This window comes from Melanostigma gelatinosum (assembly GCF_949748355.1).
Source record: "Melanostigma gelatinosum genome assembly, chromosome: 4".
In the NCBI taxonomy this organism is placed as follows: domain Eukaryota; kingdom Metazoa; phylum Chordata; class Actinopteri; order Perciformes; family Zoarcidae; genus Melanostigma; species Melanostigma gelatinosum.
The window spans coordinates 5,739,506-5,761,950 of record NC_136637.1 but is presented as its reverse complement, the minus strand read 5'-3'; the positions used below and the strand labels follow the sequence as shown (position 1 = coordinate 5,761,950).

At 42.6% G+C, this 22,445-nt stretch overlaps 1 protein-coding gene across 1 annotated transcript; it reads left to right on the top strand.

The window, feature by feature from the left end:
- The first annotated feature begins 3,649 nt into the window (after positions 1–3,649).
- On the top strand, positions 3,650–20,901 carry tprg1 (tumor protein p63 regulated 1). The gene is made up of 6 exons (XM_079267804.1): positions 3,650–3,732; positions 4,003–4,237; positions 5,436–5,527; positions 9,782–9,958; positions 17,280–17,433; positions 19,783–20,901. The coding sequence occupies exons 2-6, from the start codon at positions 4,010–4,012 to the stop codon at positions 19,975–19,977; spliced, it is 846 nt and encodes a 281-aa protein (XP_079123930.1). The 5' UTR covers positions 3,650–3,732; positions 4,003–4,009; the 3' UTR covers positions 19,978–20,901.
- Positions 20,902–22,445: the final 1,544 nt, after the last annotated feature.

The window sequence follows — 22,445 nt, the reverse complement described above, 5'->3', positions numbered from 1 at the left end:
AGAGCGAGAAAGTCCACAAAGGCCGGACAGGACTTTCACCCAGGAGACCGCTGTTTGTGTCCTGTGTGAAACCAAATAAACTTTGAGTTTACGCTCATTTAATTAATGTTTTTGTAAAAGTTAATGTTACGTAAGAAAGTCTGCTATGGGTGGTTGTCATTTGTTTACGCTGGTTATGTTGTTACGCATGTTACGTTTCGTTGTCATGTTATTTTAACACAGGATATCTTTTCTAACCGTAAGTAGTTGTGTTGCCTAAACTTCCAATCGTTACACAACGTTAACCCTGAAGCATTGTGCCCGTCTGCAAGGCTGATACGAGGCTGACATGAAACGTATTCATGAAACATATATTTTTACGTTTGGAAACGTCGGCATGTCACGTGTCCCGTGTTTTGCGGAAGCGTTCAATGCAAACAGGTTTTTTTTCCTGGCGACTGGGTTGCCAAAACAATGAGCTGAAAGATGCTAAAATGCTCAATAAAGCTGAGGAGAATTTCAGAGTCGGGTGATAATTCTGAGTGGGATCGTCATTACGAGTGACCCGCTTCACTTTAAACCTAGTCATTTGAACCATTCTATATTTTAAAAACATTTGTTACAGCAGCTGTAAATTATAGTTAAGTCTCAATAGGGTGTTTGGGGGTTTATAAAGGCGTATAGTCCATAACTATATACCACCTTACACACTACTACAGCAGACACTAATAAAACAGTCAAAGATACGCTTCAAAATATGGAAGATGATAAGTTACTGGCGCCTACAAAGGACAACACACGCTGCACTCACCATGTCATCATAGTGCACTACATGGATGATCTAAAACATCCACCGAAAATATGACATGTATTATTTAACCTATTATTAATTCATGGCAAATTGCATCGGTGATAAACGCGTATGTCTTGGGAGAGCACCAACAAAACTGCATGGAGAGACTGAAGCATGAACCCACGGAGATACAGTAGCAACTGAAACGCTCACAGCTTGGCAACAGTGAGCATTTCCAGTTATGCAGTGTTGGTTTACTTGGCCTACACAACAATATGTATTATTCTTATCCTTGCTCCTCTGAATAATGCGATGCTTCGCGGGCAAAAGGGTTTCCAAGTTCACCGGTTTACGTAAAGTGGGTAGCAGCAGAAATCCAATGTTACGGTGCTGTCATGCTGTCATACTTCCATAAAACTGCCACCAGGTCTGTGATTCAATTATGCTCCGGTCTTTAGTTTTCAGTTATCCCTGAATCAAATAAAGGAAGGAGATTTACAGGGTTCATGGAGATTCCTCACAGACGTCTTGCTTCGGTGCTTCTATTAGAGCAGAGGAACATTTTTGAAAAATCATTTTTAATTCATCACTGAAGCAAATGAGCTCTGGATTGATTAGAAGTAAATACTTGACTGCAGATCCCCCAAAAAAAACCCAACTTACATGAGATGTGGACTTAAAGGCTACTGGCCAATACTAAAATGCTTGAAAAATCTCAGCTTGCAGTCCGTGGGAGTAGCTAAGCAACCGTGCAGGAAAAGAAACGCCTTTGGAAATCTACTTCTTTGAGGCCTGCAGATTACAACTGGATTTGGGTTTAAACGTCCAGCAGGGCGTTGGAAGAGCTCCCTGACTGAGGTGTGGAACGAGGTGCCTCACAGTATGCTGTGTCTGAAAACATTAGCTTCCACGCAGACTGATTTGTGGGAGGAAAAATAAGTCTTATTTGCTTTTCGGTGATCTGGTTCATCCCACGATTGCTTGATTGTGTTACTGTCCAGTTGAATCGTAAATTCCATTCACTGGCATTTAAGGAAAAGATAAAGACAGGAACGTAAGCCAGAGAGAGGACATCAAACTGTCAGACGAAATCTTTCATCAACGCTATGAATTGCGTTCAGTTTGACATTTGTCTGTGGTTGTTAATTATTCAAAACTTTAATGATTCTAAAGTTAAATAGGAGATTTGTGTTTTACAATCTATGCTTTGTTATACAGAATCAAAAAAACAACTCTGCGTCTGTGAACAATGCTGTGTGATATTGATCCCATTCATCATGCTACTAGCCTCCCTGCTTTTTCCTTGTTGTAGGCCGTTTGCATACAATGTGTAGACGACAGCGTCCCTAAAGAAACACGTTTTGAATGTGGTGAGTCACCCGACAGTAGTTATGGCATTACTGGCAGAAGTAACCCTTAACCTTCCAGTGACAACTCACACAGCGGTATAATCAGCTGCTTGAGCTGGATTCCTATCAACATGACACGTAGACTGTTTCCTACGTTATTTAGTGCTGACTAATAGAGGACAATAAGAGCATCAGCGTCAAAACCTTTTGCTATAGTCCTAGGACTAGGAATAGTTTAAAACTATGTTTTTTGGCCACTTGGGACATGAAAAGCTCCAAAACAAGCGAACAGACACACTATTGTCGTATTAAGCTGTTGTGGCAAACCTGTTAGCAAACAATTACTTATTCTCTCATCTTAGTACAATATTCACTCTCCTTTTAGCTCTCTTTTGGGTCTAAACTCCTCAGAAAAGTATCAGTCTTGAGCTGGCTTGATGGCTAACTTCTGTCTGCTGTGGTTCGGTAACATATTTCCATGCCTTTAAAGATAATCCTGATATTTTCTCTTGCTGAAAAGGGTCACAAAGTATTGTTATTATCCTCATTTAATGCAATAGACATCGACAGGAAATACCGTTTCGACTCTGTTCATCGTTTAAAAACCCTTCGGGCAGGTAATCATAAACTGTTGGAATGCAACTCATAAAGCACCTCTTTTTAATCCTCAATTTAGTTTCTCATGTATAGTTCACATCCGCAAAAGGCAGACTTTATAAGACTAAAAGTATGTGGAAATCCCTGGCCACATACCTTTTAAAAGTATGCATCAAAATTGAAAGAGGTTATACTAATACACAAAAGGGTTTGTAATTGTGGCTACTTTTGTTTTTTTACCCCTATATCAATTAAAGACACAAAATATTCATACATTATGACAACGGGAACCAACATTATACTGTGTGCACTTTATCTTAAAAACACACACACAATGGAAAGATGGCAGCTGCAACAGGGCCGCTGATTCGCAGTGTTTCATCGGTGCATAATATGATTCATGAAAGATGTGTCAAGAAATTAGAAGCAAATTAGAAGCACATGGTGGTAGTGGTTCCTACATTATTACCTATAGGGCCACTCTATGGCCCAACTTTATTTTAGCTTATATTGTGCTGTGCGTGTAAAGTTGAGTTTAATCCAACTGCCTGAAACGGACTCAACAGTTACAAAGCACACATAGTGATGTGTGCGGGGAAACCCTTTGTCCCATTGCATCCTTACATCCTAACAGGTAAATCTGGTCATGCACCTTGAAGCAAGTGGAGTCAATATGAGGCCACAAAGAGAGTCAAATGAGCACTGTGTGAAAGCCCCCAGTCCCACAACATTCATAAATAAGCGACACAAACCTGAGATGATCTTCATTCAGCACAGTATGAAGCCAGCAGCGTACCTATTTATAGATTGGTATAGGTGCAGCTCGTGTGCCATCGTAAATCAGAGCAATGAAAAGGCCTGAGTCTGAAATGCATCCTGCTCTGGTGCGCTGCTGCCGTGCACGCCCATTAAAACCAACGTTACAGTCGGAACAAGGAAGTTACGCACCTGTGCTGCCTCTTTAGCGAGACCTGCTGATCCGCTCAACACCTTCCGCGACTCCGATAACCAGCGGTAAGTAAGTCATATTCATAAGTCATATTCATCACCAGCACTTTGCAATGTGAACTCAAGGGATGTAGCATGTAGGGGTACATATGTGTCGGGACTGTGTATGCAAGTTTCGATACTGGGGAAGTTGTGCACCCAGAGTGACTACTAGAGGCAACGATCTAAAAGTCGTAAAAGCCTCACTGCATACGGCATGTATGTGACAGACTTTAACTTGATTGCCTAAATAGCGCTCCACAAGTGGTGTTAATGTTGAGAGAGGTGTTGTTGAAGCTCCATTATGGCAGAAGCTGAAGAGAGAGCGCCGCCAAGCGATGAGGAGCAGCAGCAGCAGCAGCAGCAGCTCAGCTCTTCCGCCGGCGGCCCGGCGGACACTCAGCCGACTGCCCCCATCGAGGGCACGGAGGAGCGGGCAGCGGAGGTCGGAGCGGCCCGCCCCCAGCGCAGTGACCTCTCCGTGGAGCCATCTCTGGACCAGTTTAAGATCAGGAGGTTCTTCGTGTTGAGGGTAACGACTTCCGCTTTTCCACTTGACAACAGGGAACTTTGTGCTGCCTATATGTTGATGAAACAATATATTTTTATACAGTTGTAGAAATCTCACTTCACGTTGCAACTCATATGTTATTTAATATTCATGAAAATTGTCTGGCAGGTGTTAACCTATTTAATACATTTAAGTTGTACCTAACGTACTCTTCTTTTTATTTGAATTTGACAATGTTACTTAGGTTCTACTTTTTTTACTCTAGCTTCATACTTCTTCTACAGTACAGTTAACGCTGTAGTTATTAGTATATTTAATTTATTTTGCGTTCATTTGCCATGTACAACATCAAACATACATGCTATCTTAGCAATTGATTGCACCAGAGTTAGCTCAATGCTATTGTCCTCTGCAGTCCCTGCACAATTCCCTTAACTACTTTGCTGGTTGAGATATTTCGTTTAAGACATTTCGTTATGAAATACTGTATTTAAGCTGTTGAAAAGCTTCACCTCCACCAGCAACTACATTCAAATCATGCTTATGTGATAACAGACAACAATATTACTGGGCTGTTCGGCATAATATTTACTTAAGGTTTTAATACTTTGAGTATTTCAACATTTCTAGCATATCTTTTTATTGTATTATATATTATTCAAATTTCAACGGAGACTGCAAAATATTATACATATATATGTTCATTGCAGGCCTGTGTTGGGTTGCCATAAGATATAAGATGTCCTCACACGTTGCCAGGTCGGCTCAGCACCGGGTTCAGATTTCAATAAGACTGCCAGGAGCCCTCAATATGAACTCCTAATCTTTTTAACTCGCCATTGAAATAATAAAACGTGGAAGGATAGAATTGCATGTTATAGAAATTAGTGTGGATTGCATTGAAAAACAGAAATCTGGATGTGTAGTGTATTATGTCCAGAAGCTTTCTCTGGTCTTCAAATACCTGTTACTCAGATTTTTACACACGGAAGATGCACGCTCAGCTTTCTTCATAAGCATTCATTTTCAAATGCGGAGGCTCCATGTTTTTTTGTTTATTGTCATTTAGTTTGACACACAGACGCGCTGCCATTTTGTTGGAGTACAAGTCCCCGCTGTGCATCCGCCTCAAAGATCAGCCCTTAAGCTTTCTGTCACACATTGTGATTGTCACACTGGAAAATTAAAAAGTGACACGCATGCATTTCTGTCTCCTCAGCCTGGCACTCTGAAACAGGCTATCAAAGACATTGAAGCTCTGGTGGATGAAGGAGTAGATGGCAGCATTCACAGCATTTGGCTGATGGCAGAGTGAGTTTTTGGTATTTTTGCTTTGTAAAAAATCATACACAATCGATCAAATTTATGGATAATTCATTTTATCAAGATCAACTAGTTGTTTCACCTCCCAATGTTATATACTTAAATATCTTGAACTAATACTATTAAGAAACACTCTGATCTGCTGATTAGATTATGCGTCATTACCCCCTCAGGGGCCGTGTCCACTGAAGTGCTTTTTTCCCCAGCGGAGAATGCCAGGCTCTCTAATGAAAACCCACAGCTTTGGTCAGCTTCAGATCAACTTTATTATCCCGCATGGGGATACAACTCGGGGCGGAGAGCTGCAGATCAGGGCTGAGGACATTGTCAAGCCGTGGAATGAACACTTTGTAGAACCCCTGAAACCAACGAACACATCCTCCATGGAAGAGGCAGAGTTTGACGACTCATCCATATCCCTGGCAGAGGTCGGCGGTGTGGTCAAAAAGCTCCTTGGCGGCAGGGCGAGCGGCCCTGAGATGCTGAATGCTGCGGACGTTGTTAGAAAGGGGGACTGTAGAGAATTATCGAGGTATCAGACTGCTCAACCCACCCGGCAAAGTTTATTCATAGGGGCTGGAAAGGAGGCCTCAGACCGATAGTCAAACCTCGGATCAGTAGACCAGCTCTTTATACTTGCAGGTCTGTTGGAGGGGTCATGGGAATCCAGTCGTCGTGTGTTTTGTGGACTTGGAGAAGGCTTATGGTCATGTCCCCAACAGAGTCCTGTGGGGGTTACTGCAGGCATATGGGGTACCGGGGCAGTTTCTACGAGCCATCCGGTCCTTGTATAACCAAAGTGAGCGCTGCGTCGGTATGCTCTGCACAAAGTCAAACGCATTTCCAGTGGATGTTGGCCTCTGCCAGAGAGGGGAGGTGAGTGTCCGGTTCGGGGACCTCAGAATTGCGTTTCTTGTCTTTGCAGATGATGTGGTTCTGTCGGCTCCATCAAACCGTGACCTTCAGCAAGCACTGGGGCGGTGTGCAGCTGTGTGTGAAGCGGTTGGATTGAGAGTTAGTACCTCCAAGTCTGAGGCCATGGCTCTCTGCCGGAAAACGCCCTCAGGGTTGGGAGTGAATCAATGCCCCAAGCGAGGGAGTTCAAGTGTCTCAGGGTCTTGTTCACGAGTGAGGGTAAAATGGAGCTTGAGATGGACAGGTGGTTCGATGTGTTGCACCGGCCCGTACAACGGGAGTGAGCTGAGCTCTGAGTGTACCATTCCATCTACATCCCCTCCCCTGTGGTGACGAGCTTTAGGTAGTGATGAGCGAAAGAATGAGATTGAGGTTACAAGCGGGCAAAATGAGTTTCCTTTGTAGGGTAGCTGGGCTCAGCCATAAAGACACGGTGAGGGGCTCAGACGTCCGCAGAAAATCTGAGGCCCATAGGGAGAGAGTCTATATTCTACACATGATACAGTCCATATTGGCTCTGCATGATCAAATAGAGACATCCGTATTAATTAAGCCTAATGCCATAGTTGAATATTACACAAGCCAATGCAGAGGCAGTGAACTAACTGCCTCCAACACGGAGCAAAATGACACGACTGCAAGACATTTACCAAGTGCACTTGCGAGACGTCTGGTTGTATCACTCCCCGCACAAGCTTTCAGGAAACATTTGAAAGGCCGGCCGTGTTAGAATTAATAATGCATCCCATTTATGCAGCTCTGTCCAACACACGTTAACGCTCGTCCTACATTTGGCCCCGCAGTTGCCGCCAACGCAGACGCCGCTGTAGGAAGTCTGGTGACATAGAGAGTGCATTAGACGGCCATTCTGTGATGCTGCTGCAGAATTTCCCCAGAGGGAGGACGGTGACTTATGTCATAAGAGCATGAGAAAATTCCTAAAATCTGGCCTTGCTGAGGATTGTCACTTGCTTTAGAAAGAGCAAGATGATCTCAATGCATCTGCTGTTATTGCTTAGACTGTTCCTTTTTTCGTTTTCGTCATGTGTTCTCCATTTGATTATTTAGTTCCCATTTGTTTATGCCTTCTCTGATCATAAAACACTTCATTTATGACTTACACACAGAGGAGGTGGTTGTATGTGTGAACCTACAGTCGATCTGCTAGCTGGCTACCTCAGTCCAGCACATCCCGTGTGTTGTTCTGGCCGAATGCCAGCAGCTCGTCAGACCACCCACGGTCTGATGGTGCATCTCTGTAACACCTCTGTACCGTCCGCGATGCCGTGCCCAGTCAAGTTTGGGCGAACTCATTTCATTAGCACAGTCGTATCTCTTCACTCACACCTTTCCCATGATGCCGCAGCTGTTCAGTGAACTTGTCTCTTTTTTTTTGTTGTGGCCTGCGGCTGCCAGCAGCGATCGAGTGTTTCATTGGGAGCGTGCCACACGAGCGCGGCTCAGCGGGCCGTAGAAAGAGAATCCATGGCACCATGAATTGTGTGTGTGTGTGTGTGTGGTGTGTGTGTGTGTGTGTGTGTGTGTGTGATATTATGCTTTTTGTGATTCGAATTAATAACGCAGACATTTTTTAACACACTTTGAGGCCGAAATAGAAAGCAGACTCTAGTTTGTTTGCTTTGAAGGTGTTTCTCTTCATTAGATCTTGATTTCCTTTTTCTTTTTCCTTTTTTTGGTGGTAAAAACTTAGCAACTTAGAAATGCTTGCATGCATATTCTATGATCTTCGCCAACGGCGGTTTTGGAAATCGTGAAGCTTTTACAGTACATAATTAAGCAGCTTTGTTATACATATTTTTGTGTTGACTTGAAATAACCTCCTGCACAATACTAACATCAAGAGGTGAATATTCGACTATTCATGGTTCGATCTAAAGAGCCTGTTGCAGTGGCGGGAAAATGTGGTCATGAAACAAATAGTTCCATTCTGCATACATGGGGGTGCTGAATGGCTGTGAAGTTTAGCCTATTTTGGTATAAATATTAGCTTATTAAGAAGACAAACAATGCATCTATCAGTCCACCACAGGCAAGACTTGACCAATCAGATTTCACGATGTACATTCTTAGTCGGGGACTCCCCTATCTACATAAGAACTACACCTCAGACAAAAAGACTCAAATATACATAGTGGAAATCCCTCTCTACTGCAGTTGGTTGAACTCTTCCTTTTATCCTCTTGTGACCCCTCTCATTTAGCGTATGACCCAATAGTGGGTCCCGAGCCCTAGGTTGGGAGACCTAGGAGAACAGCATAGGACAGCAGAACAAACAACACAAAATAATATTTGCCTGTCAGACGTTCCTTTAAGTCTTTGTGTTTTTTTTCTTGTGAGTTAGCGAATAATTTCCCCTCTAAAAATGACCGATATTAAACAAAGGAAAGAAAATTACACTGTGGTTGAACTGGTTATAGCCAGTGAATGTATGCAACCAGTGAACGTATGCCACCAGTGAACGTATGCCACCAGTGAACGTATGCAACCAGTGAACGTATGCAACCAGTGAACGTATGCAACCAGTGAACGTATGCAACCAGTGAACGTATGCAACCAGTGAACGTATGCAACCAGTGAACGTATGCAACCAGTGAACGTATGCAACCAGTGAACGTATGCAACCAGTGAACGTATGCAACCAGTGAACGTATGCAACCAGTGAACGTATGCAACCAGTGAACGTATGCAACCAGTGAACGTATGCAACCAGTGAACGTATGCCACCAGTGAACGTATGCAACCAGTGAACGTATGCAACCAGTGAACGTATGCCACCAGTGAACGTATGCAACCAGTGAACGTATGCAACCAGTGAACGTATGCAACCAGTGAACGTATGCAACCAGTGAACGTATGCCACCAGTGAACGTATGCAACCAGTGAACGTATGCAACCAGTGAACGTATGCAACCAGTGAACGTATGCAACCAGTGAACGTATGCAACCAGTGAACGTATGCAACCAGTGAACGTATGCAACCAGTGAACGTATGCCACCAGTGAACGTATGCCACCAGTGAACGTATGCAACCAGTGACAAGGGATCACAAACAGGCGTTTGTTTCACGAGTCACAAGCTAAAACGGTTGGGACCCTCTGCAGTTTAACTGAATACTTTAATCTCCTGTACACTTAGTTGTTAGTGAAAGAATAGACTAGTAAACTGGCAACTTAGTGCATACTGGTCCTTATGCTCGTTACACACTGTATACATTTCCTCATTGGACATACAGAAATGTGCTGTATGATGTGTCAAAATGAAGATATAGATATCAAGAACAGATCTCTCTCTCTCTGGTTGTTTCAGGGTGGATCACTGGAACAATGAAAAAGAGCGCCTCGTCATCATCACAGACAACTCTCTCCTGGTCTTAAAGTACGACTTCGTCATGCTCAACTGTGACCAAATCCAGAGGATCCCACTAAACATTATAGACCGCCTCTCCCACGGCCAGTTCAGCTTCCCAAAGCACTCCCTGCTTCAGTAAGTCCTCTCATCAGTCCTTCAGCAGTGAACTTACACCTACTATCCATAAAAAGCTGCAGCTTTAACCTCACAAGGTATTTTCATTTGTGGTGGGAAATGATAACCAGGAAACTCCTGACTCTTTAGCTTCATAGAGACGCATGCATTGTATCGTGTATAGAGAAAGCCTTGGATCTCTGGTGTCCTGTCTGAAGTGTTTCGTCGCTACACACACTTGGAGAATTACAAATATTAGCCCTAATTATCTGCTCCGTGCTCTTATTTGCTTGAGGACAGTAAAAGTCCCTTTTAGCACACGCTAACCATTGAGCTTCAACACCACACATGCCTAGTTTCCTCGTATGTTATTGTTTCCTACCTTTCTTCTCAAGTCATGTGTCACACAATGCTTTCTCAAGCTCTGTGAACATTTTTAGAGGATGTCATGAAGAATGTAACAGGACTGTAACATGCAGCCTTCTTTGGGGGGATTTCAAAGGTTGAAGCATGATTTACTTGAAAGCATGGACAGTGATCGGGGTTGTCAGTGAGAGCAGTGACACGGCGCTGAGGGCGGCATCAGAAGGCCGTGAACGGGGATTCGTGCAGAGGATCGGCAACCGGGTTCACGCTGAAACGGGCGAGGCAGCGAGACGAGCTGAGAGTTTTTATTCTTTCAGGAGGGGTAAGGAGTGCAAAGCTGTCACTTGGAGCTGTCGCTGAGCTGATTAGTGGCAAAATGAATGTAGTCCTTTCATCCAAACCTTTCATACCAAACCAACTAAAACTAATTTGATGAATAAAACGTAATGCGCTGTGAAGAGCTTAGAAGAACACGGCCTGTATTGGGGGCTTTATCTCCGCACATTACGCTGAATTATACATAAAGCGCTCGTGAAAGCCACCCGGGAGTCCAACAGCAAAGAGACTGATTGGAATGAGAGAGACTCGACCCTCAAACACTTCCCCTCTCTGTCTTCATCTTCACCACTTCCTCCCACTTCCTCCCTCTTCTTCTCTTCCTCTCCCTCAGGAAGTGTCTTCTTTTGTTCGTCTAGGTCATTCCGTCTTATTTTTGGCAGAAAATTGATCTCCAGTAAAGTTCATGTGTATATGAGAAAGAATCCTCCCCACTGCTCTGATGGAACAGGAAACTTTGTTTCCACATCACAAGAATCAATGTGAGAGAAAAGTAGGAAAAGTCGGGCTTTGAAGATGTTTCGGCTGCTATGTTTAGTGCTTTCCTTTTTTCGGGTTCACTTCATTGTAAGAAGGGATGCACTAATACTGATCAGATATCAGATATCGGGCTGATCCTGACTCGAATAGCTGGGGGTGACAGCGGAGTTGATCTATTCAATTCCGTTCTGTGTGTATAAACTATAGACATTTTATACTGGTATTATCATTCCTGTTTAGGTTTTGACTGATTTGTCACTGCATTTAAAAGATTCCCCGATCAGAAATAAGAAGAAAACAAGATGATGGTGACCTGAAAAGTACCAGAACCTGTCGCCATGTTGTTTTATTCGCAACCAATGAATGGAGGTTACCGTATTTGGAATGCTGAGGAGATATATTGTGATTGTATACCTGTCAATCACAGTAGCCCCGCCCTAAGCATACCCTGCTTTATGGTCTATTTGACTCTAAATGGACCATCATTTACTAAATGAACATCATGCTGTATTGAAGAAGACTGGAAACAATCAGACTTCTTTTTGCAACCGGAGGAGTCGCCCCCTGCTGGTCAGTAGAGAGAAGACAAGTTTTAAAACACTTCCGCATCGGCTTTACTCGGCAGAACCGGAGGTTGCCGCCTAGTGACACCTCTCAGGCACAGTTAGTTATGTGATCCATTTTGATATAATACCATTGATTGTTGCAGACAAGTGATATTAAGCTTCTCATCTGACTCAGCAAGAAATTGTATAAGCACATATCCCGAAATGTCGAATTTATCCTCTAAGCTGGGCAGTTGGAGATGTGTCATGGATGACACATCTCCAACTGCTCGTGTGAAATGGTAATATTTTACAAAAGAATTAGTTGAGACGGAGCACTTTCATGAACGTTTGACCCCTTCGTGTTCCCAGGCCACCAGCCTGAGAACAACGAACATCTAACTCCGTCTGTGGAGCCTGTTATTTGGCGTCTGTGGGAGGCTGATGGAGATCAGCCTCCCTGAAACATCCTTGATGCCAATAGATACCGTTGAGGGAGCGTCGGTATTTTTAGTGCTGAATATCTTTTGTTTTCATCGCGGAATCTCCAGGTGCACCCATGACGAAGAAAGCACAGAATACTCTGCATCTATGGGGAGAGATTGTGTTTAACGTGCCTTCTTTCCAAACTGTCTAGACAAACTAATTACCCAGCACATTATCTGTGTTTTTTATTTTTTTATTCCTGTCTGAAAGAGTTGGCTGTGGAGGTTTGAAGAAGCCCCACTGGATGTTGCTTCAGTAACTGTTGTAGGAAATGTATATCAATATATATTTATTGGAAATGGTCCCAGCTCTGCTCTTCTCTGTTTATTAGTTTTCTTTTCTCTGTATTAAGGTTTCAGAGGGAATGATGCCTTATTTAGCCCCCGCCTTCAACTTATTAAGAACTGTTTTATTAACTCGAATTCTTGCCTCACATTGCTGAGTCAGGTTGGCTTATGATACATTTTTACCGTTGTTTTGAGATACAGATCAATAGGGTGGGGAATCTGTAGTTTGAGACAGACTTTCCTCCTCTCGTTCTGCACAAACTAAAGCAGCTCACACGTTCAGACAGCAGAGGGCAGTTAGTACATAGTGGCTATTTAAGATATCATTCATCAGCATTATGCACCTCGTCAGAAGATGATTTAATCAGAGCCACAACTGTGAAACGCTGACATGTGGAGCAAAGTAAGAGGGATGCACACACACACCCAGTTCTCCTTAAATGAGGACTCCTCATCCAGATCAAACTACACACAGTGTTCTGGTGAGGAGTCCGTGAGGATAAACCTTTAGGGGGTCACCCTTGAGGGGCGACGTCGCCGGAGCAATCGCATCAATAGATACGTCTCAAAAATAGGAAGAAGAGGAGTGTTTGCTCTATGTCTGACTCCACGTTTGAGCTCACAGGTTGTACAAACCGGGGCACTGGCTCATCTCCATTACTGCTCGATAATCTGCCGCAAAAAAAAGCAGTAAGATTCCGAAGGCGAAGTCCCGCCCCTTCCGGTGTGTGTGTGTGTGTGTATATATATATATATATACTTTTATTTTCAGCTATTAAGCAAACACATTTAAAGTTCCTCATCATCAGTATATATATATATATATATATATATATATATATATATATATATATATACTGATGATGAGGAACATCACTTGTCTGAAAATAAAAGTTAAGCTTATTTGACGATTAGGCAGCTTCTTCATCATCAGCACCGAGGATGAAGTTTCACACTCCCTGCTTCCTTCAATGACTTGATTCCGTGAACTTCACCTCAACTGCACTTTCATAAATAGGACGTCCACGGCATAAATTGCGCAAAAAAAAATGCAAATACACATATTAGAAGTTTCACCAACAGGCGTATAATGTTTTTTGGGCTCGCTGCTCTAAATTCAAACCCCTTGGAGCGTTCGTTCAGCTCGTGGACTCTGCTGTTCGGGGTGGAAACGTGTTTGCCAACAGCCCGCAGCTATGATATCACAGCTTTTTGCATCATGACATCCGCAGCAGCGTGGCTGTATGTTTTAGGCTTCGGAGCGTTGCACGAGCAGCGTCATCATGAATAATGTAAATGTCTTTTCAAGGGCCGAATATTGTAGGGACGTTGTGTATAACAAGTGAGCTTCTCTTTGTTTGTTTTCCAGTCGTCAGTCCACCCCCTTGTTTCTCCCTCTGTAGTCCTTTCACATGTTGGATGGATACGCGTATGGATGGCTGACAAACCATGCAGGCTCCACTGAGCGATCGGACCCCATTCGTTCGCTCTGAGACGGTGTGGGACAGCTGGAGCTGGGTTTGATGTTCACATCTTGTGTGTTGATTTATGAGTCTCTCGTCACTTGCCCTTAAGCTCAGAGCACAGCGTTGCTCTCATGCGCGTGTGCGTTTCGTGTGAACAGTGTGGATCGAGTGGGAGGTGTTTTTCCTCAGTTTGACCCTCTTTCTTGAGGTGTTTGTAAGTCTGTTTTTTGGCAATTTATTTTCGATACGAACCTCGTCTCCTTGAGAAACTCATGAATGACGTAACGAAGCCTGCTTCCACCCTGTCTGTGTTTCGCCAAAGCGTTTTAATGTTCCCATTTATACTTTAATGTTTTAATCGTTTTCTCCCTGCACAACATTTGCTGTGGAGGAGCACAGCATGTTTAGCAGCAGTAGTCATTTGGAACGTACTTGTGTAAACGGGACCAGGAGATTAACAGCTACACCATTATTTAACCTCAAGTGTTTCATTCTGTTGACAGGAAGTGCTCTCGTTCAAAGTATGTGGTCAAAAGGTGTGACGGATCATTAAGGATTCAGAACACCGTTGGGGAAATCGGCCGCACGCTGATTTATTTATCTTCCGTCTTACTTTTGAATGCAAACCAGCGGGTTCATTGTAGGTAAGACTTTGCAGATGAACACTTTCTATCCCAGTTAAAGCTGTTCAGATCAGATTCACAAAAACATTCTGCTTGATTGCCGTAACAAGCTTCCCTTTATGAGCCCTGTTTGCACAATTCTTATACAGTTTTCAAGAGGTTACAAAGGCGCGCACACATTCGTGGGTTTGGTGTCAGACCGACACAAATATAATATGTTTCAGTGTTTCAGTGAGCATGCAGCAGGCAAATGACTCGCTTTACATAACACATGACGCAAATGTTTTAACAATAGCACAATGTCGAAATGATTTGTTATCCAATTATCTGACAACTGTTTTTTTCATTAATCAATTCATCTTTTGGTCTCTATAATATCAGAAAATAGTGAACGTGCACCGAAGGTGACCAACCCAGCAATTCAACTTTGATTTATCCCAAAAGTTAATTATTGGGATAATAAAGTACAAACCTAACTTTTACTCAATAATATACAATAAATATGCTCCATAAAACACACACACACACACACACACAAATGCTATTATTTACACTACTAGAGACAAAAGCAAGCACTGCCAGATACATTGTCGCAGAATGTTGCTCAAGCACTTGTTGACGTAGTTTTGCCGTTAAATTTCACCGGGAACGGAACAGATTCAAACAAAAACATACGCTTCATTATAGCGTAGGGGAAAAAAAGACCAGCTCAACTTAAGACCCTCTCTGATGGAGTCAGCATGTTGCATGCGTTTCCATTTACACACACTGCAAACTTGCACCCGCCTTCTTCTCACATGAGAAAATGATTCCGCTCATGTCGGGTGCCTTTTATCGGATGTTTGCTTTTGCCGCCGTCTTGTGCATGCAGTGCCACACGCTTCTCCCACTCAGCTGCCGGGATAGTTTAGTTGTGCTGCTGTTTTTAGTTGCCACAGACTTTAGACAAACTTTACAGGAGTTTGCTCGAGGTCGGACACTAAAGAAAGCTCTTGCGGCGCTGCTATGAACTCAGGGAAGGTGCCGTGCCGTTCTGTGCTACTTTAAGATAAAGCAAAAATCGATTTATCGCACAGCTCTAACTGGCTGTAAAAAGAGATGCAGAGGAGGGTGTCTTGAACTCACTATGACCCTGTAACAAAGATACTGTATTGCCCACAGTTATTACAGTCTGAGGATGTGAGAGCCAGAGATCACATTTGATGGACAAACAGTAGATAGAGAATCTTTACAGCATGTAGATCAACGGCAACATCATTTCAAAGATGGGATCTGGGAGTGTTGGGAGGTCTTTGCTTTGCTCAGTCTTCTGAGGTTTCATTAGGCTGAGGGAAGATATGCCTCCAGGGCATTTTCATGAAAGCCTGCGGTATTTACTTTAATATGAGGAGCATGCTGTCGATTACCTCGAGGACTGGTAGACATGACACTGCACTCCCATTCAGCATTGGCCCTGAGGACAGATTAGTGCCATTGTTCTCCATTGTTCCTACATTGTTACCATGTAACCAACAGGTCCGGTGGTCCGCCTTTCGGGGACGTAATGTGAACGGATGTTGACGCAAACTCATTGTTAACAGTTGCCAGGTTGCCATTGGAAACCATTTTGTGACCAATTCTCGGCCTTTGGTTGCCATTTACAACATGTCAACCGTTCATGTCAATCTGGTAGGCAGGTGTCACTGAGCCCCTGCTATCAGTGTGTGAATGGGTGAATGATGACAAGTAGTGTGAAAGCGCTGTGAGTGGTCGGAAACACTGGAAAAGCGCTTTACAAGGACAGTCCATTTACCATTTATATTTTGTATTACTCAAAATATAAGGGGTCTATAAATGGAAACCGTATTTTTGGTTTCGGCACCCAAAAGATGGTCCCTTTTTATTTGTGCACCCAGTTACTGTAAAGTACAGAAAAGCACAGAGCAGTAAGAAACAGGGAAGTTGAAATGTTGTTGTTTTTATCTTTGTAGTATTTTTTCTTCTATTTAATTTTGCCTCCAAAAGTCATTGTTATGGATCATACGCAATACCTGAAAATGGCAAATCCAAGGGGCAAAGGTGGTATGTGTTCTTTCAGCATTCTATTCTTGTTTTGTCTTGATTATTACATTCATTATTCATTTATTAAGTTAGGGATTCTGTATATTTCTGTGTCTCTGTCCATCTACAATTATTAATGGACCGACTGCTCGCCCCACAGTTGACACATCGCTGCGCTCCGGTGTCCAGCGTGAACCCGGCTTCACTAGGAACCCGTGATATTTTCTAGTAAGCGAAGCCCAACCCGCGCTTCACTTCTGCCTCCACTGGAATCTCATTCAAAAAATAGATTATTCAAAATTAAATAAATAAATGAGTCTTGCCAAATTCTGGGTTTAAACAGAATAACATGCAATAAATAAATAAATGGAAGCAGCGCAGCAGTGGAATGTAGATATAACTGAACTCTCTTGCGTTCTGGCAATTGTGGAAATGTAAACTGCAGTCTGCTTTGTATTTCAGCATTGCTTTTCCGACATGAAATAATTCTATGCCACATAATTGTCACTTATAAATAAAGCATTTATATTTACTTATTTTTTGTGCATCACTCTCAATGGAAAACAAAACAAGAGCTTGTTGAGTAATGTCATTGATCTGGTGACAACATGAACTGAGAAATCTGATGTTATTTTTCACCTGTTTGAGTCATATGTGTCACTGACAGAGAGACTCTTTGACATTTGTGTTCCACTGTGTGTTGATGTGTCCAGGAGGGAGGGGGAGGGGCTGCGAGTCTTCTGGGACCGGCTGACGGAGCCCTCCTTTACCTCCAGGTGGAACCCCTTCGCCACCAACCTCCCCTGCATCACCCTCACCGACCACCCTGTGAGGAGCATCAGCGACACGTTCGCTTCCCTCTGCGACGTGAGTTGACCAGTCGATGGGAACAGTATGGAACTGTTGAAAGGCTCAGTTCACCAAAATCACAGAAGTTTCCAAATGACCACTCTTGGTGTGGAGCCATGCAAATAGTTGTGACTTTATGTGCTGGACATTCATGTGTGGTGCGCCGTAGCGTTTAATAAAAACAATGTATCTTTAGGACCAATGTTCCCTCTAAGCTGCGCGCTTGAGCAATCGCGCACTGCTCGCACATTCTCAGCGCACAAGAAAATCTATGCAGCGCATAAAATAAAATTCAACATAAACGTATTAATTAATATCTAATATTAGTCCTAATCTTATCTAATCAATTAAACCAATAATAATAATAATAATAATAATAATTTTGTTTTCTGTACTATTTTGCAACGTAACTCAGTGAGTGACAGGTGTCCAGCCAATGATACGATTCGGTTCACTTACGCTACGCAGCCAATCATAGCATTGACACTATTGCCCTGCCCATTCGCGCCGTGCAGGTTAGCTAGCTATCAACAGTGCGGCGGAGTTACGAGACGCAAATGCTAACCCCTTATCATGGCGAAACGAACGGGCAGCGACACATCCACTCACCAAGCCATTGGAAAAAAGAAATGTGGTTCTTTTAAGCTTCCAGTGCAGATTGTGAAAGAGGATTCAGTTTAATGAATCGTATCAAAACAGCATCCAGAAATCGTCTTGAAGTGGCACATTTGGACCAGCTGATGCACATAAAGTCAAAGCAAGAAGCAGACGAAGCCATCAACCTGGACAAAGTGTACAACCATTGGAGAAGTGAGAAGGACAGACGTGAAAAATAAGGTACAATTTAAGTCAGATTTGTGCATATTCTAGTGACATTTATTAAGATTTTTTACTTATGGATATTAATCATTAAATTATGTTACTACTAGATAATTTATGGGTAGTAGAAATGATAATAAAAAACTGAGTAATTACATATTTTACAGACAGAGTTACAGGAATTTACACTGTAACACAAGCTACAGCACACGTCATTGTGCAAAATGTGAATGTGTTTTAATGTGAACAAAATGTTATGTCTGAAAGGTGTATATGTATCATTTCTTCCAGAACAGGACCTCACACAGGCCAAAGCAAGACTCTTCCCATGGCCAAGCAGGACTCTCACATAAAACATACTACACATCTCATGAACAACAATATTTTTGTCTTTTTCCTTTAAAGTTTGTCAAATCACTTATATTAAAAGTAAACTAGTGAAAATTGCTGCTGTAATTTGATTCTTTTAATAAGCCATGTAACTTGCTATGATCCAAGGTTTTGAACAGGTGTGATACTGGTGTGTGGCCACAGCGTGCACATCTGATGTTGCTCACAGTGGTCCTCAGTGTGCTCAGGGAGCTTGTGTGTATGCCCAGACACATGAAAAATTAGAGGGAACATTGTTTAGGACCAATATCCTGGTTTCTTTTTCCAGTGAAAGTTTGAGAGTCACATATTTCAAAACATCTCGGATCACAAATAAAACTGAAACCATGGCCCGGCTGAGACAGTTTGTAATTTAGGGTGAGAGGACACTTGAAAGGAGACTCTTAACTATTATCACTTGAGCAAAACAACAGCGTGGTGAGATTCGTCATGTGGTCAAATGAGTCATCACACAGACACATCATAGACTGTCTAGAAGAAGTGGACGCAGTCATCGTGACGTCACCCGCTGGTTTTGTTCACTACGGTTTTGAAGAGTTTGGCATTTGGTCCGTCGCCATCTTGGTGCTTAACGCTGAATGAGACATTTTTAGGTGACCATTAACTTTCATGAAGTGAAAACACAGTGAAAGGGTTAACGTTGTAAGACGAAAACACGGTCAAGTCCCAGACAACGCCGTAGTAGCGACCTGTCAATCACAAGGTAGCCCCGCCCTAAAGCATAGCTACTTTTAAATCAAGAAATGATTCATGATTTATTGGTCTCTTTGACTCTAAATGGACCATCATTTACTAAATGAACAATGATGCCTGTTAGTGACTCACATGTAGTTCAACAATTCCTCCTCAAATCACAATTCTCACAATTCTGCCCTCCATCACACACGAATCTAATTCTGCTCTTACAAAGCTGTGCTCTTAAACATTGACTTGCAGGCTGAGCACTCAATTTAGTTTTGTGCTTTCTCAAATGTTTTGGCATCAGTGCACTTCCCTAAGTTACTTTAGTGCTTGACACGACAAAAAAAGATGAAATCCCTCTGAAAAAGGCTTTTGTGACCTCATGTACGCCACACCCTGACCAAGGCGAGAGAGCTGCAAACAGGAAATAAATGTGTTATATTCCTAATCCTCCCACCCTCTTGTCCACGTCCACAGGTCCAGAACTTTCAAGAGCGGCTCAAGGAGGCGGCGCAGAAAGCCCACGCCATGAAGCCGTTTCCCGGGAAGGCCAACGGCGTCTTGGTCCTGAAGCAGCAGATCCACATCGAGGCCTACGTGGGCCTCATGTCTTTCCTCGGGAACCAGAACAAACTGGGATACTGCATGGCTCGAGGAAACCTCGGCTTCTAACATCTTCTGCTTTTCATAGAATAGTTTTGTTGTCGTTCAAATAGTTGAAAAAGATTATTAAGCCTTGAATTCATATTTGTACGTTCGTTCAGTCAAATTGTTTCAGGATTGACCAAAGACGTTTCCATATCCGGGTTTGCTTTAGTGTCGCGTTGAAGCCTGGATTCTCAGGATGTTCTGTGTGAGGTTTAAACAACTGTGTGATCTCCCCCTTCTGCTTATTACCAGTGTGAAACATCCGCATTTCAACACCGCTCCGCACTGGATGACGGATCCCCGCGCTGCTCTCGGGGAGCTTTGTCTTTGCTCCTCAGCGGTATGGTAATTCAACTGTGTCTGCAACGGGACTCCTTTCTTCCTCCCCCGGTGTGTCTGTTGAAAAGCTCATTCCTATGCCGTTCAGCCCCTCAGAGATTCACCGGAGCAAGGGGGCCCATTTGTCACTTTATAGTTTCATCATCCGCTGTGTATTTTTTACAGTGCATACAGTGTCAGAGTTTCCCCTTGATTTGTGTGTTTTCTGTATGTCGCTGCACCTGGTTTAGAGTCGCAGTACGCATCTTGTCCTCTTTTCCTTTGTGGTGGTATAAAATATGCAGATTTTACTTCGCACCGTCTGTTATCATACACTAACCATGTCCACACTAAATAAGAATGCATGCTGGAAGATAAACCCAGTGGTGACCATTGTCCTGTTGCTGCAGTGAATCATATTATCACACATTTCCAAATGTCTTAAGTAACGGAGCGCAACAGGGAGAACTTGCTGTAACTTATTACTGAATTTTAACTCGTAATCCTATTGCTGTAACTCATTCATAAATATTGCTTTACTGGCCAACACTGAAGGAGTGAAGATCAAACAGTGATCCTGATGTCAATGAGACTAATTTAATCACTACAAGTGTTCGTACAATTATAATTAGCTGCTGGGTTAGAAATCTCTTTCCCAAAGTAAGTCTGTTGGGTTGCTTTTTTCTGTTGTCTTCTGTTTGATGTTCTGATGTTCCTTTAAGGAACGGATATAGCTATATATCTATGATATCTATATATCTATATATCTATATATATATCAATATATATATATATATCTATATATATATATATATCTCTATATATATATATATATATATATATCTATATATATATATATATATATATATATTTTAATATATATTTATCTATATATATATTTTAATATATATTTATCTATCTATATATTTTAATATATATTTATCTATCTATCTATCTATCTATCTATCTAGATAGATAGATAGATATCCGTTCCTTAAAGGAACATCAGAACATCAAACAGAAGACAACAGAAAAAAGCAACCCAACTGTGAATGAAATCTCACGAGCAGCTTAACTGGAGACCAGAGAAGCGGCAGGAGACCTCTTGATGTCGAAAGCCAAAGATTTATTGGTTGAGAATTGATTGAGGAGAATGGAGATAAAGCAAATACAAATGAATTACATGTGTCACATCCAAATGGTTTCTCTCCTGTGTGAACTCTCGTGTCTCTTCAGATGTCCTTTTTCTTCACTCTCAAACATTTCTTATGAACCAAACAGCTCAAGGGCATTTTTCTATAATTACACATGTGTCTCTTAAGAGTAAAATGTAGTAAAATCTATTACTACACTTGAATAAGCTGAAGGATTTCTTACAGACTACATCCCTTACAATGGTTTCCTTAACTTTCAGAGCATGTGTAGCAGAATTTGGTCTCCTTCCAATCACTTTCACTGTTCTCTGTGTCTGATCCAGAATCTAACAAAGGCTTTTGCCAATTATCATAACTGTCTTCAGTCTCAGAGGAGTCAGTCTGCCTGACTCACTCAGTTCATAAAGCTGTTCATAAAACTGTCTACTCTGTTGGTCTTTCTCTTCCGTTTCTTGGATGGACCAGGCAGAGGATCGTCTTCAGTTCGATTCCTTGTTGAAGTTGGTGCTCTGAGTTAGTCTGTCTGACTCACTCAGTACATAAAACTGTCTGTCTGCCTGATGCCGTGTTCACACCGGTCGCGTTGATTTTTTGACGCGCGTCGAGATTACATACAAAGTCTATGCACAGACGCGATGAGACCGGCGCGGCGCGATTTTGCGATGGCGCGGCGCGTTGGACGCGTTTTTGCGTTGGACGCCGCAAAATCGCCAACGCGCGAGTTGAAATTGTTCAACTTCTGAGAAATAATCGCGTGACGCTGTGGCGCGATAGCCTATCAGCGTTGAGTTGCTCCCCCTGTCATCACTGGCTTCCTGCTGTTGTTGAATCAGGAAATAAATCCTGTAGCCGTCTGTGTTCACCCAGAGCTCTACGATACCTCATATTAGTAGAGACCGGACCAAACTATGCGTATACATGTGTGTGTGTAAACCATACGATACAAACAACCCAGTGAGCACTAACCCGGATTAGGGAAAAGATTTAGAGTGCAGGGAAATCTGAAGAGACACATGAGAG

Bases quoted from the DNA above. Each gene is read 5' to 3' on its own strand.
- tprg1 (XM_079267804.1), top strand. From the start codon at position 4,010: ATGGCAGAAGCTGAAGAGAGAGCGCCGCCAAGCGATGAGGAGCAGCAG. The intron at 4,238-5,435 runs GTAACGACTTCC...CTGTCTCCTCAG, and splicing joins GGAGGTTCTTCGTGTTGAGG to CCTGGCACTCTGAAACAGGC. The intron at 5,528-9,781 runs GTGAGTTTTTGG...TGGTTGTTTCAG, and splicing joins AGCATTTGGCTGATGGCAGA to GGTGGATCACTGGAACAATG.